Source organism: Labeo rohita, chromosome 6 (genome assembly GCF_022985175.1).
Source record: "Labeo rohita strain BAU-BD-2019 chromosome 6, IGBB_LRoh.1.0, whole genome shotgun sequence".
NCBI classification, from domain to species: Eukaryota; Metazoa; Chordata; class Actinopteri; order Cypriniformes; family Cyprinidae; genus Labeo; species Labeo rohita.
The window spans coordinates 5,908,360-5,923,329 of record NC_066874.1 but is presented as its reverse complement, the minus strand read 5'-3'; the positions used below and the strand labels follow the sequence as shown (position 1 = coordinate 5,923,329).

At 33.2% G+C, this 14,970-nt stretch overlaps 1 protein-coding gene across 1 annotated transcript in view; it reads right to left on the bottom strand.

Annotated features, from left to right (window-relative positions):
- abcc4 (ATP-binding cassette, sub-family C (CFTR/MRP), member 4) overlaps positions 1-14,970 on the bottom strand; it is a 44,509-nt gene that overhangs the window by 12,816 nt on the left and 16,723 nt on the right. Inside the window, exons 10-20 of the mRNA XM_051112381.1 lie at positions 13,590-13,679; positions 13,283-13,474; positions 11,596-11,690; positions 11,145-11,231; positions 9,424-9,520; positions 9,143-9,346; positions 8,803-8,940; positions 8,681-8,718; positions 6,709-6,836; positions 6,466-6,612; positions 2,062-2,141 (exon numbers count right to left, since the gene is read on the bottom strand). Coding sequence (XP_050968338.1) covers positions 2,062-2,141; positions 6,466-6,612; positions 6,709-6,836; positions 8,681-8,718; positions 8,803-8,940; positions 9,143-9,346; positions 9,424-9,520; positions 11,145-11,231; positions 11,596-11,690; positions 13,283-13,474; positions 13,590-13,679 — 1,296 coding nt within the window. The remainder of the gene's footprint in view (positions 1-2,061; positions 2,142-6,465; positions 6,613-6,708; positions 6,837-8,680; positions 8,719-8,802; positions 8,941-9,142; positions 9,347-9,423; positions 9,521-11,144; positions 11,232-11,595; positions 11,691-13,282; positions 13,475-13,589; positions 13,680-14,970) is intronic.

Below are 14,970 nucleotides of genomic sequence, written 5' to 3'. Positions count from 1 at the left end.
AAAAAAAACAAAAACAAACCGCATATAGGAATCGATAGGCGGAATCGAAATTTTAATTTCACAAGAAGTATCTGATTCCTGACCTTAAGTATCCGATTCTGGAATCGGAATCGATTTTCTATACCCAACCCTACTGATGCTTCAGAAAGAGTTCAGAAAATCACTCTGGATCCCTCGTAGCCAAGTCATCATCTCTTTGAACTTTTACCATTTGGCCGGCGCTACAGAGCCCCAAACACCAGGATAACCAGGCACAAGAACAGTTTTTTCCCCCAGGCAATCCACCTTATGAACAGTTAAATGTTCCCCCCATTGTGCAATAAAAATGTGCAACAACATTTTATTTATTAGTTACCACCCCCATCCTAGCACACCCCTGCATCTCTACCTCTTTCTAATCTATTCTATTCTATTCTATCATCTATAGCACAACTGTACATACCACTTATTTATTTATATCCCAATTTATTTTTCTAATTTTTGTCTATTTGTATTTACATATGTGTATTTTATTCTCATCTTATTTTTATTGTCTGTACGTTGTTGCGTTCTCTGTGTACTGGAAGCTAATGACACTAAAACAAATTCTTTGTATGCGCAAGCATTGGCAATAAAACTCTTGCTGATTCAGATTCTGATTCTGGAAACACAATGCATTAAGAGCTGGGGGGTGAAAACTTTTTGAATTTGAAGATCAGGGTAAATGTAACTTATTTTGTCTTCTGGGAAACATGTAACTATCTTATGTAGACTCTGAAGAGCAGTACTAAGTGAAAAAAAATTATATAAAATATATAGGAAAAATAAGAAAAATCTTTGAACCTTCTGTAATAGTTGCATATGAGTCCCTCAGTTGTCTACAGTGTGAAAAGATGCATCTAAAAATCATACAGTCACCGTTGGACAGGGTTTATATACACACAAATGCTTGAAAACCAAAGAATTTATGGGACCTGAAGGATATTTTTGGAGAACAGCAGGCAGTTTAACTGTTCAGGACAAACAAGGGACTCATGAACAACTATCACTAAACAAACAAAAACAGCTGTGGATCATTCAGGTAACAACACAGTATTAAAAATCAAGTGTATGTAAACTTTTGAACAGGGTTACTTTTATAAATTCAACTATTATTTTCTCTTGTGTAAACGTCTTTTATGTGAAATATCTTATTATTTTGTATGATCACTCTGGTAAAATAATGCACATTTTTAAAGATTCTGAAAGGGGGATGTAAACTTTTGACTTCTACTGTACATCAAGTCAAGAAGCTACTGGCGTAAACTGCACACTTGGCAAATGTACAGGTAGCAAGTCATAATCCTGCACACAACATATCTTTTCTGCAATACTGCCTATTTGCAGGTTCAGAAGCTGTAATCACAATGTGACGTGACGTGTTTAAGTGATTTTCCTCAAAATAAAAATGAACACATTGGGCAATGTTTCCTGCATCTCAACTTTCACTAAACACACAAACACAAGTGGCACTAGTGTGAGAAAATGAAGCGCAAATGATATTAACTTCCTCCACGATTCCTTAAATTACATACTGGCGTTACATCTCGTAAGTACAATTGTTTTGACTTGAAGGCAGTAATACTGGAGAAACAGTACAAGCAGAATAGTAGTATGCTATTGTTTAGGAAGTATTCAACAATGCATGCTGATTTTGCTGCCACACTAAAGGGAACCAATAGTGAGAGAGGACTGTGGGAAACGCAAAGTGACTGCAGTGTTTTCTCATCCTAAGAGAGAAGAAGGAGGATTCTGCTGCCCCACACAATGAAAAGCTCCTTAAATGAAAGACTATTGTACTTCAACTCAGTCTGTCAAGTTTCAGACAATAGCGCTCTGAGCACATAAAGTGACGCCTGTCACCCACGTATTGACCACATTGTCATTTGCCAGGGAAAAAGCCACAATATGTTGTTGGTCTGCAACACTTGGTTTACCAGAGCGAATAATGCATGTGGCCACAAGTGATGGGTGTTTTAATACAGTCACGTCAGCATGTGCACATTATGTGGTGTTTAACAGACACTGTGCCACAAAGCGTACCTGGATAAAATCCACAAACGTCCACGGAAGTAAGGAATCAAGCTGCCCGATGTCTTTGGAGAACCGGTTGAGGATTCTTCCTGAAATGACAAGGGAGAAGCCATTCAGAGAACAAAATATAGAGAATGCTTCTTAAACAATTGAACTAAATTTAACTAGACAGGACAGTGCGAAGAAAATGACAAAAAAACGCTTTACTGATAATTAGTAAGTTAATAATAATAAGTTAATATTTAAAAAGCCTTTGAAAAATCAAAGCATGTGGTGCAACCAACATGCGAAAAAATAAAATAAAATATAATAAATTATCTATCTATCTATCTATCTATATGTATATATATATAATAAAAATACTTAAATATATAAGTAAGTAAATAAAAAAGCTAATTAATTAATTAATTAATTAATAAAAGTCAACACGTCTCTAAAAAATAAACTGACCTTTTCAATCATGATGTTTAATAAAATTATGAGCTTGTCATTAATTATAAAATAAAACTTTGGATAATTTATATTTACATTTTTTATTTTAGATATATTTATATAAATATAATTATGAAATTATTATTATAATTATTTTGAGGCAAATATTGGAAGACACCACCAAATCTCTGGACTTGCTCCACTTTGGGGTGGGTAAAATAAAAAAAAATAAAATAAAATAAAATAAAATAATAAAAAAATATCACATTTGTGAAAATTTAACAATTTTTTAAAATAGTTATTACACTAATGCAAATTAATGAATTAAAATAAATAAATAATACATAAATATAAATAAATAATACATATAATAAACAAATAAATAAATTAAAGCCAACAAGTCTCTGAAAAATAAACTGATCTTTTTAAACACAATATTTATTAAAAAGCTCAGCTTTCATTAATTATGTAATACTGCTTTGCATAATTCAAATATTTATTTGTAATTTTATATATACTTATATAAATATATTAAATTATTATTATAAATTATTATTTCTAGGAGATATTATTTGAAGATACCACCAAAAATGTGAACTTGTTCTACTGGGAAATAAATAAAATAAAATTAAAATTAAATATCACAAAAAAACAAAAAACAAAACAAAACAAAAAACAAACAAACAAACAACAACAACAACAACAACAAAAAAACACAACATGCAGAAAGTGTACATTTTAACTAGACACCAAATTTGTTGTAATATCTCTCCTTTTATTTATATTGGACACTCTTATTTAGTAGTAATGAGGAAAGCATCGCTAATAAAACAACAAGCTTGATATGCTGACAGTGACATGATTTGCAAAATTTTCTGTTGCATTATTTTATCAATAACAACCCTTTATTACCATTTACTTCTTATCTAACTGGTTATGATAAATTCTGGCCATAAAGGCCTTTAACCCATTATTTGAGTGACTAGGAGGATAATAAATGGCAGATTAAACACAAATAATGCAAACAAAGGAGAACTCAATCAACAACAGCACCATGCTGGATATCTGCTTGTCATTTGTCAGAAATGTTTATGGCTAATCAAGATTACAAGTCCCAAAGGACTGGCAGACATTATAAATACCCACTACTGTTAACTATGCTTTATTACTGGAGACCACAGATTACCAATGAAAAAGGCTAGAGCGCAGAGACACAGGATACAGTAGTCGTGTCAACTAATCCACATCACAAGCTTATTCCAGCCATAAAAGTTTCCACAAAGTATGTGATTTCTCTGAGTGCCTCCTGCTGTAATTGTTTCTAGTGTGTGCGCTGCTGATAACAGTATCGTGAAAAAGAGCTCCAACTGACTCTTCAGCAGCCATAAAACTATCTATTAGACTTTTGAGACTTGTAAATGCTCTTTTGCTCATCTTATCAATAGTAACACCCCGATAAGCAGCCCTCTGTGACACAGAATCCAGCTCAATGTTTGCACTTTAGGAGGTGAGAAGAAACTATTATACTGGTCATATCAGCTGACTTTGTCCTGCACGTTCAAATAATGACCACCATTATCAGGCCTATAATATAATATAATATAATATAATATAATATAATATAATATGATATAATATAATATTTTGATGATATCTCCTAATAACCTTTTAATTAATTATATAATAAAACAAAATAAATAAAATATTTTATTTATTATTATTATTATTATTTGGAGACACTGTTTGAAGATACCACCAAAATCTAGACTTTCTCCAGGGGCAAAATAAAATAAACATTTGATGGTATCTGCTAATAATAACCTTGTCATTAATTATACAAAACTTTGAAAAAATTATATTTTTATTTTTTAATATCTATTTATATAAATATAATAATAATTTTAATAATAATAATAATAATAATAATAATAATAATAATAATAATAATAATAATAATTTATTATTATTATTGAAGATACCACTAAAATCTGGACTTTCTTCAGGAAAAAAAAAAGTTTTAATGGTATTTCCAAATAACCTTTTCAATAATTACGTCATAAAATTTTGGAAAATTTATATATATGTATATATATATATATATATATAATTTTTTTTTTTTTTTTATATCTATTTATATAAATATAATTATTAAATTATAATTATTACTATTTGGAGAGATTATTTGAAGATACTAGCAAAACTCTGGACTTTCTCCACAGGAGGAAAATAAAAAAAGTAAAGTAAAATAAAATAAAACTTAATTAAATTAAATTAAATTAAATTTGATGGTATCTCCAAATAATAACATTTTCATTAATTATATTATATAATAAAACTCTGGAAAATGTATATTTTTATTTTATATTTATTTATATAAATAAAATTATTAAATTATAATTATTATTATTTGGAGAGATTGTTTGAAGATACCACCAAAATTCTGGACTTTCTCCACAGGGGGAAAATAAAATAAAATAAATAAAATTTGATAGCATCTCCAACTAATAACCTTTTCATTTATTATACTGTATAATAAATCTTTGGAAAATTTATATATATTTATATTTATATAAACAGATATAAAATATTTATTAAATTATTATTATTATTATTATTGTTGTTATTGTTTGGAGATATTATTTGATAATACTACAAAAACTCTGGGCTTTCTCCACTGGGGAAATAAAATAAAAGAAAAAATTAATTAAACATTTAATTTAAAAATAACTAAATTTAAACAAAGTTTTGATGGCATCTCCAAATAATAACTTTTTTAAATTATACAATGCAATATGGAATAATTATTGTTTTTATTTTCTATTTTACATATATTTACATAAATAAATGAATGAATGAATGAATGAATGAATGAATGAATATTATTATTTTTTTAGAGATATACTCTGAAGATACCATCAAAAGTTTAGACTTGTTCCGCTGTAAAACAAACAAACAAACTATGTGTCCAAAGTTTTGATAGAATCTATATAGGTCACATAACAACAAAAAAATATATATAAAATAAATAAACATAAATAAACAAAAATATAAATATAAAAATAAAAAATAAAATAAATAACAACAACAACAACATTATATAAAGCTACAGCTCAGATTGTCCTAATAATGCTTCATGACTTATCAATCTAGAGCATCATTTTCCAGAGATAAACACAAGCGGAACACGGAAGACAAAACAGCTTGGACTTTTACACACACCTGCACTTCAATCCAAACACTTCACGCTCACAACACAGCCAATATACATCCCTGCATGAGCGAAGGCCTCAAACGCTGCCGTTTACTCAACACTCCAGAGTAAACACTGAAATCTAGGGTAAACATCATTGAAACACACCAGTCCACTTTCCTTTACTATGAGCTCCTCCACTGAGGACGTCTGGAAATCACTTTAAAACAGTCAAAGTTGACGTTATCCAGTAACAACAGTTATTAACTAAATTAAGGAAATATTTGGACAGTGTATATAAAAGGTCAATGACGTTTAATAACAGCAATCCTTATGAAGGGAAAACACAAGACACTGACAAATAGGAAGCAAAACGTACCATGGAAATAACATGCTTTGTTTGGACATGTACCATGGTGCTTTCAGCAACATAGTAAATACTATGTTGTGTACAAATTTAGTTTACAAAGACTGAAAATACAGATACGACTCCAAACTTCAAAGCACCATGGCCCTCCTGTCAGTTTATTACAGCATTTGCAAGAGCCCAATATTGACAGACATACTTTAAAGAGTTTGTGTATGAGGGATTCTGTTTATTGACAAATACAGCAAGGACCTTCCTCTCCTCTGGTAGTAAGTGCACATCAGCTGAGGTTTTACAGGATAGAAAAATCGCCATCAAAATATTTCACAGAATATGCTGCCCTCTGTTGGTCAGTTCCAACACTGCCTTCCAAACTAGCTGGATAAACAAATACAGGAGCAGTCATTTCTATTTTTGTACTCACCAATGGGGTTGATGTCAAAGAAGCGGACCGGGGTTCTCAGGATGCTGTTGAACATGCGGTTGTGTAACGTCTCCGCTGAGCTCACCAGAGCATTAAACATCATCAGACAACGCATGAAGCCGAAGATGATGGTGGCGCCTGTTAAGCCTGATGAACACAGATACACAAATCTCCATTACCACTGGCAGACACATGCAACATGTCAGCATTTTAACTTTTACTGACTTTCGAGAACGAGCATACCTGCATAGATGCCAAGATAGAAGTGCAGGTTGAGCTCTTGAGTCGCGTTAATGCTGTTATTGCCATTTGTGTCGTTGGTTGAATTGAAGTTAAAGGAAGGAAAGTCCAGCTTCTCCTGCTCTGTGGCCCTGTTGATCATGACATAATGACATTGCGGTAGCTGGTAAACACCAGAACACCATATACATCCTGTACTGCCCATTTAAGCACTATTTAGGTTGATCAAATGAGACGCACTTACTGTACTTTGTGTTTTATAGTACTCACTGTAATTTTCAATTTTTGCTTCATTCATTTTAATTGTTCCATTTAAGTTTATAGATATATTTAAGCATTTTAAAAAGAACAAGACATAAAACAAGACTTTAAATTGAAACAATGAAAAAAAGAAAATATATATAACTTAATTCATAAATTATACATTTAAACAAGTCTCTTAGGCTCATCAAAGCTGCATTTATTTGGTAAATAATGCTAAAAAAAAAGGCATTATATTGTAAAATATTATTACAAATTAAAATTATGGTTTTCTATATTAAAATACTTTAAAATATAATTTATTCCTGTGATGCAACGATGTCACATGATCCTTCATAAATCATTCTAATATGCTGATTTATTATTATCAATGTTTGAATGATGAATAAAAAGATAAACAGCATTCATTCAAAATAGAAATCTTTTCTAACAGTGTAAGTCTTTGCGATCACGTTTTTTATCAATTAAACACTTGTTGAATTAAAGTATTAATTTGTTTAAAAAATAAATAAATAAAAATAAATAAATAAATTTACTGACCCCAGATTTTTAAACGGTAGTTTATATTCTTACTCAAGATTTTTATTTTAAATAAACACTGTTCTTTCTAACTTTTCATTCATCGAAGAATCCTAAAAAATGTATCACAGGTTCCAAAAAAAATGTTCCCAACACGGATAATAAATCAGCATATTAGAATGATTTCTGAAGGATCATGTGACACTGAAGACTGGAGTATTAATGCTGAAAAAGCAGCTTTGATCACAGGAATAAATTATATTTTAATGTATATTAAAAAATAGAAAACATTTATTTTACAATATTACTTATTATTTTCTGTAATTTTGATCAAATAAATGCAGCTGTAATGAGCATAAGAAACTATTTTAAAAAAACATTAAAAATCTTACTGATCCCAGACTTTTGAACGTCAGTGTATGCTCACTAAGGTTGCATTTATTTAATCCAAAATACAGTATATTCTGAAATATTATTCCAATTTAAAAATTTTTTTTTTTTTCAATTTGAATATATTTTAAAATGTAATTTATTCCTGTGACGAAAAGCTGAATTTTGAGCATCATTACTCCAGTTTTCAGTGTCACGTGATCCTTCAGAAATCATTCTAATATGCTGATTTGCTGCTCAAGAAACTGTGATACTTTTTCCTGGATGATCTGATGAATAGAAAGTAAAAAAATAAAAAAATAAATAAATAAAATTTAAAACAGAAATCTTTGGATTTATTAAAAAAAAGCAGTGGACTTACGACAAGAAGTAATTGGGAGAGAGAGAGGGGGAGAGATCGGGAAAGGTCCACGAGGAAGGATGCGATCTTGGGCACTGTCCACAAGGCTATCGGTGCTGACTTCACTGTTGCTTTTGATCTATTTAATACATCCTTGTATTAATTTATTAAAAAAAAAAAAAAAAAAAAAAAAAATTCGCCCTGATCCCAATCTGTATTACATATATTGAGAAAATATATCACGGCGACCCGAGTTCGAATCCCGCCTCGAGGACCTTTGCCGATCCTACTACCCTATCTCCTCTCAGTACTTTCCTGTCAGCTCTCCACTATCCTCTCACAATAAAGGTATACAAATCCCATAAATATAAGTTAAAAAAAAAGAAGAAAATACATTTACAGTCATTCCATGTACTTAAAAATAAAAGCTTAGCTGCACAGATATTAATATTAGAGATCACTCACCAGTATGAAAGCCACCAGTCCTGAAGAATATAAAAAATCTACAGAGCAGAAAACAGCATTAGCATGAATCTCTGACTACTAGAAAGAGGTCTTTTAGTGTATAACACTCCTGTGTTGTATACCTGTGCCAGCAAGTTGAGGAGAACAAGTAAAATCAGCATAATGATGTTGGCTCCAGCTTTAAAGTATTTCCAATACATGCGAAGGCCGATGGTCCCCTCTAAACGCGTCTCTTCGGCCACGGTCTGCACAGGCTCCGCCTGCCCATGAGAAAAAAACTATTTGATTCTTTCACTAATGTCTCTTTATGATCAGACAGTAAGTAACATCCCATCCTTCCACTAGATGGAGCTACTGACCTATCTGTACTGTAAACATGACTGGAGTTCACAAGAGGGCAAGTCATTTTATACTATTCCTTACAATACCACCGTGTGGTAGGGAATTCAGCCTCACACCTACCGGCAGCTGATCGGAGTCATCTTTAACAGACAGAATAGATGAAGAGTGCGAACGGACAGAGTTTTGGGAGAGTGTGCGGCTGCGGGGGGAGCGAGGAGCCTCTCCTTTTTCACCCTCCTCTTCCTCATCCTTCTTCAGCAAAGAGGTGAAATCCACTCCCGATCGCAGCAGCTCCGAGTATGTGCCACGTGCCACCATGTGCCCCTGAGAGAGTCAATATGAGTTAATTTTGGCTTTATTATTCACAGGTGGAATGCAGATTGACCGGTGTGTGCGGTTACCTCCTTCAAGACCAGGATCTGATTTGCAGCCTTCAGGTACTGGTGCTGGTGAGTAACCAAGATCCTGGGCTTGTCCTTGAGAATACCACAAATACACCTGGAAGGACAATTAGTTCTCTTAATACTTAAGGCGGGCGTACACGGTGCGGTTTTTGAGGTCGTACGAGCTCGCATGCGATTTTTTTGGTTATCGGAGGAAATCGTCTCTTCTCGTATGGTCGGGGCTCGTATGGTGTGTGAGAAATTACGAGACGAGCAGAGTGCCTTACGAGCACTTTCCGACCTCACGATCATTTTTAAACATGTCAAAAAACCTCGGGAGCTGTCGGATTGAAAGCGTGACGTGTGTGCTGTTGAACGAGCCGATTTGTTGAGCAAACTGGAAATGACCAATCAGAAGCTAAGAAAAGAAAACCACAGAAGAAAAAAGATAAACACGGCAGCGCCACTGAGAATTTGGACTGTCGAGAAAGAGGACAAACACGCTGAACTCTGGCAAGAACAGCGAGCGCTGTATGATATATCGAGCAGCATTTATCATGACAGGGTCGTCCGAGATGTTGTTCTCTGCCCTTCAGCCAAACTCTTTGCCATGACCTTCGTTTTCTTTTCTTTTTTGTTTTTTCGCAAGCCATTGCTGCCACAAAGAAAAGGATCTCTTCCTCTGAGTCCATGTTTTTGGCGCGGAACTTCGTGAATGTGATTGTCTCGGAAATCGGCAGGTTTTAAAATCGTGCAGTGTACCACTGCGTCCGTAAACAAAGTCACTCGTGACGTGTGCGTGGCCATACGGTCTTCCGACTGTCCGAATTCGCACCGTGTACGGCCGCCCTTACTGCAAAGAAACTGCAAAAGTCTGGGTTTGGGAAGATTTTAAAAATCTTTTTAAAAGATTTTTGAAATTTTGAAACAAGTCCCTTAGGTTCATCAAAGCTGCATTTATTTGGTCAAAAATTCTGAAAAAAACCCCCAGCAATATTGTGAAATATTATTACAATTTAAAATAATGTTTTTCTATATTAATATACTTTAAATATAATTTATTCCTATGATGCGAAGCTGGACTTTAAGCATCATTAATCAAGTCTTCAGTGTCACATGATCCTTCAGAAATCATTCTACTATGCTGATTTATTATTAATGTTTGAATGATGAATAAAAAGTTAAAAAGAACAGCATTTATTCAAAATAGAAATTTTTTCTAACAATATAAGTCTTTACTATCACTTTTTATCAACACATCCTTGCTGAATTAAAGTATTCATTTCTTTAAAAAAAAAAGGTTTCTGAAGGATCATTTATTTGATAATAAATACAGAAAAAACAGTAATAATATGAAATCTTATTACAATTTAAAAATAACTGTTTTCTATATTCATTTCTATATTTGAAATGGAATTTATTCCTGTGATGCAAAGCTGAATTTTCAGCATCATTACTCCAGTCTTCAGCGTCACATGATCCTTCAGAAATCATTATAATATGCTGATTTGATGTTTAAAAAACAATTCTGATTATCATCAATGTTAACAACAGGTGTGCATTTATTTGAAAAAGTCATCTCTTGACAATTAACTGTTACTTTTGATTAACTTAATGTGTCATTTGCCAGTTTTGGAGCTTGACTGTTTCTAAACAATAAAAGCATTCAATGAATGGAAAAGAACATTGTGAAAAGCAACAGTAAAACATAACACGATCAATTAAGACTGTGGACTTACTGTTCAAACAGGTGCCTGCCCACTTCTGCATCCACTGCACTCAATGGATCATCCAACAGGTAAATATCAGCATCCTGATACACAGCCCTAAAACCCACAGACAGTAACAGGTATGTAGGAAAAACCAATTGAAAAGCTCTTAAATATTCCTTCCTAACAGCAAATATATGCTAGTTTGCTTATTTAGGAATTATTTATCTTTTACATTTTATATATAACACATTAGAAAATGTCACTGCTTATAATAAATAAATCCTCTGCATGTCCATGATGCAGTCTTCTGAAAGCTTTATATACATTATGCTTTATATGCATTATATAATTTTTAACCTCTTTTTTTGTTCAGAATAATATATCAATTAAGGAAAGGAAATGGTTTTATTACATTACCAAATCTGCATAATAAAGGTGAAAACCCCCTGATTTTTCAAAGGTTAACAGGTTGGGATACCTGGCCAGGTTGACTCTAGCTTTCTGTCCTCCACTGAGTGTTGCTCCTCTGTCTCCAATCACAGTCAAATCCCCATCAGGAAGCAGCTCCATGTCCTATACAACACAGAAAAATGACAATATTTGTATACTATAGCTTACAATAACCTGAGCTTTGCAAAAACCAAATACTAAAACTAGCAAGGCTGCATTAAACTGATCAAAAGTGACAGTAAATGCATATATGTTACAAAATATTTCTTTTTTTAAAAAATGCAATTTATTTAACTTTATATTCAAAGAATCCTAAAAAACATATCACGGTTTTGACAAAAATACAAAGCAGCACAACTGATAAAAAGAGATTTGGAAGCAAAAAATGTTTCTTAAAGGAGAAGTTCAGCTCCAGAACAAAAATCAGATAATTTACCCCCTTGTCATCCAAGATGTTCATTTCTTTCTTTCATCAGTCTTTTGAGGAAAATATTTCAGGATTTCTCACCATATAGTGGACTTCTATGGTGCCCAAAGGTTTGAACTTCAAACATGCAGTTAAATGCAGCTTCAAAGCAGAGTAAAAAGGGTCTTATCTAGTGAAACGATCGGTTATTTTCTAAAAGAAATATATTATATATATATATATATATATATATATATATAAATATAATCTTTATTTTTTTTTTTTTTTTAGAAAATAACTGATCATTTTGCTAGGTAAGACCCTTGTTCCTCAGCTGGGATCATTTAGAGCCCTTTAACGTTGCATTTAAACTGCATTTTGGAAGTTCAAACTCGCAGGGCACCATATAAGTCCACTATATGGAGAGAAATCGTAAAATGTTTTCCTCAAAACACAATTTTTTTACGACTGAAGAAAGAAAGAAATGAACATCATGACAAGGGGGTGAGTAAATTATTTGTAATTTTTTGTTCTGGAAGTGAAGTTCTCCTTTAAGCAGCAAATCAGCTATATGAGAATGATTTCTGAAAGATCATGTGACACTGAAGACTGGAGTAATGATGCTGAAAATTCAGCTTTGTCATCACAGAAATAAATTACATTATAAAATATATTACAAAATTTTAAATGTGTTGCCAAGACAGCAACACAACTAACACATTCAAGGCCCAGGAAGGTAGTAAGGACATTGTTAAATCAGTCCAAAAACAACAATAACGACTTTATTGAACAATATCTTCTCTTACGTGTCAACCTTAGATGCACTTTCACAAGAATGACACCATGACACATGCATGTGGTGCTGCTCACAGGAGCGTCTTTTCATCATCTGTATATTCTGGTTCAAATAAGTACAGCTGAGTCATCCTCTCTGTTGAAATCTTCAGACATGTGCACAGTGCATCAGGATTCTACATCAGAACGACTTCTCCCCGCGTCAGCAGCATCACATTTATGGGTTGTGACTGACACAGAAAAGAAGAAATTGTTGACTTTTGGACACTTTAAGTATTCTCGCAGCTTTGTAACATTACCGTTGAACCACTGATGTCACATGGACTATCTTAACGATGTCCTTACTACCTTTCTGGGCCTTGAATGTATCAGTTGCGTTGCTGTGCAGGGTCAGAAAGACCTTAATTTGCATTCTGAAGATGAACAAAGGTCTTACTGGTTTGGAAGGATGAGTGCGAGTAATTAATGACAGAATTTTATTTTTTGGGTAACCTTAAACTAATATTTGTCTCACCCTTTTGAGTGCACAGGCTCTTAGGACACGCTCGTATCGCTGGGGCTGCAGCTCCTTTCCAAACAGTATGTTGCTCCGAATGGTCCCTGGAAAAACCCAAGGCTGCTGGGAGGCATACGTCAGCTCACCTTTGACCTTTACCACACCCTTTTCTGCTGGAAGCTCCCCTAGAACAGTGCTGAGGAGAGAAGACTGCAGGACAGAGGAGAAGATTAGTAAATAACAATCATAGCTGCCATGATCGCTTCTATTTTAAATAGCAAACCTGGATATACTGAAATCAGAGAATGGAAATATTGTGACTGACCTTTCCAGCTCCCACAGGACCAATAACAGCCAGAAGTTGACCAGGCTTCAAAGTAAAAGACACATTTTGTAATGTTGGTGCATCCAGAGTCTGTGAAGTAGAGAGGAGAGAATTTATTTATTTATATATTTATTTAATATATTTATTTTTTGGAGTGTCTATTTATACTAAGTGCAAATAGCCTGGCTTGTTGGCAGTGGCTATTTATATGAACTCCGCCCACCAATGAGTGGTTGGACTAGACAACATTAAAAAAGACACCTGCAATAAACAATAGCTCCAGTGGCTTAAGTGGTAAAGCGCGTAGCAGTGGCTTTTTTACGGGATTGACCCGAGTTAGAATCCGCCTTTTGTCAAACTCGTACTTTTCCCTTTTTGCATCACATTTTAGATCGGAAAGGCATTGATTTTCAATGAAATTCTGAAAATAATCAACAAGTGGAAAATAAAGTGCCTCATGGGTGTTTATCGGTTAGGGTTAGGGTAGGTGCAACAAGGAATAATTTTAATAAAAATCAGACCCTGCAGTTTTTGCAATTCAATTAATGCAGCCTCAGATGCCGAAAGCACTGTTAGTATTTACTTTCACTTTTTGAATCGACTGAGATTAAGAGGTTTACCGGCATACCTCTCGCGCAAAGTTTGCATGTTGCGTGATATCCATTGGCTCGCCTTCCTGGTTTAAAACAAATATTTACAATATTGCGACGTAACCAGCCAGCGCCACTTGAGTTCGTGGTTGTGGGCCGCGCATTTGCACTACACCACTGGACTCGGCCCGTTAAAGCTGATTTATACTTCTATATAGTTAGCCTAACGCCCGCTCACTTTTGCCCAGGCCCGCCCAAAAATACAATTCTGGCTATGCCACCACTGGAACCGCGCATTACTGTCAGCTTACTGTGGTTTCTTAAAATTCATTAAACAACAGTAGCAGGAGCAGCAAAAATAACAGTTTTTATCTACCTTATATTGTACTTGCTTGTCCTGTTGTCATTTGTTATTTGTTTTTAAAGCAAAATAAACAAATGTCATACATTTTGTTTGTTCCTTATGTCATGTAAAACTATTGTGAATCTAACATAATACAATCTGGGAAATGTGCTATCATAATTATTCAAAAAAATTTAAAATTCCAACCACAAAATCAGACACGAAATAAAATTTGGATTGCAAAATTCACGAAAAAAAAAACATTATTGCATGCTGTTTTATAATGTATTACAATACTGAGGTAAACACACAAAAAAAGTAGATTAAAAAAAAAAAATAAAAATAATAATAATAATAATAAAAAAAAAAAAAAAAAAAAAAAAAAAAATACACACTATACCTGAGCTAACATGTTTTTGGGATAATAACCAGTCATCCAGACTACACT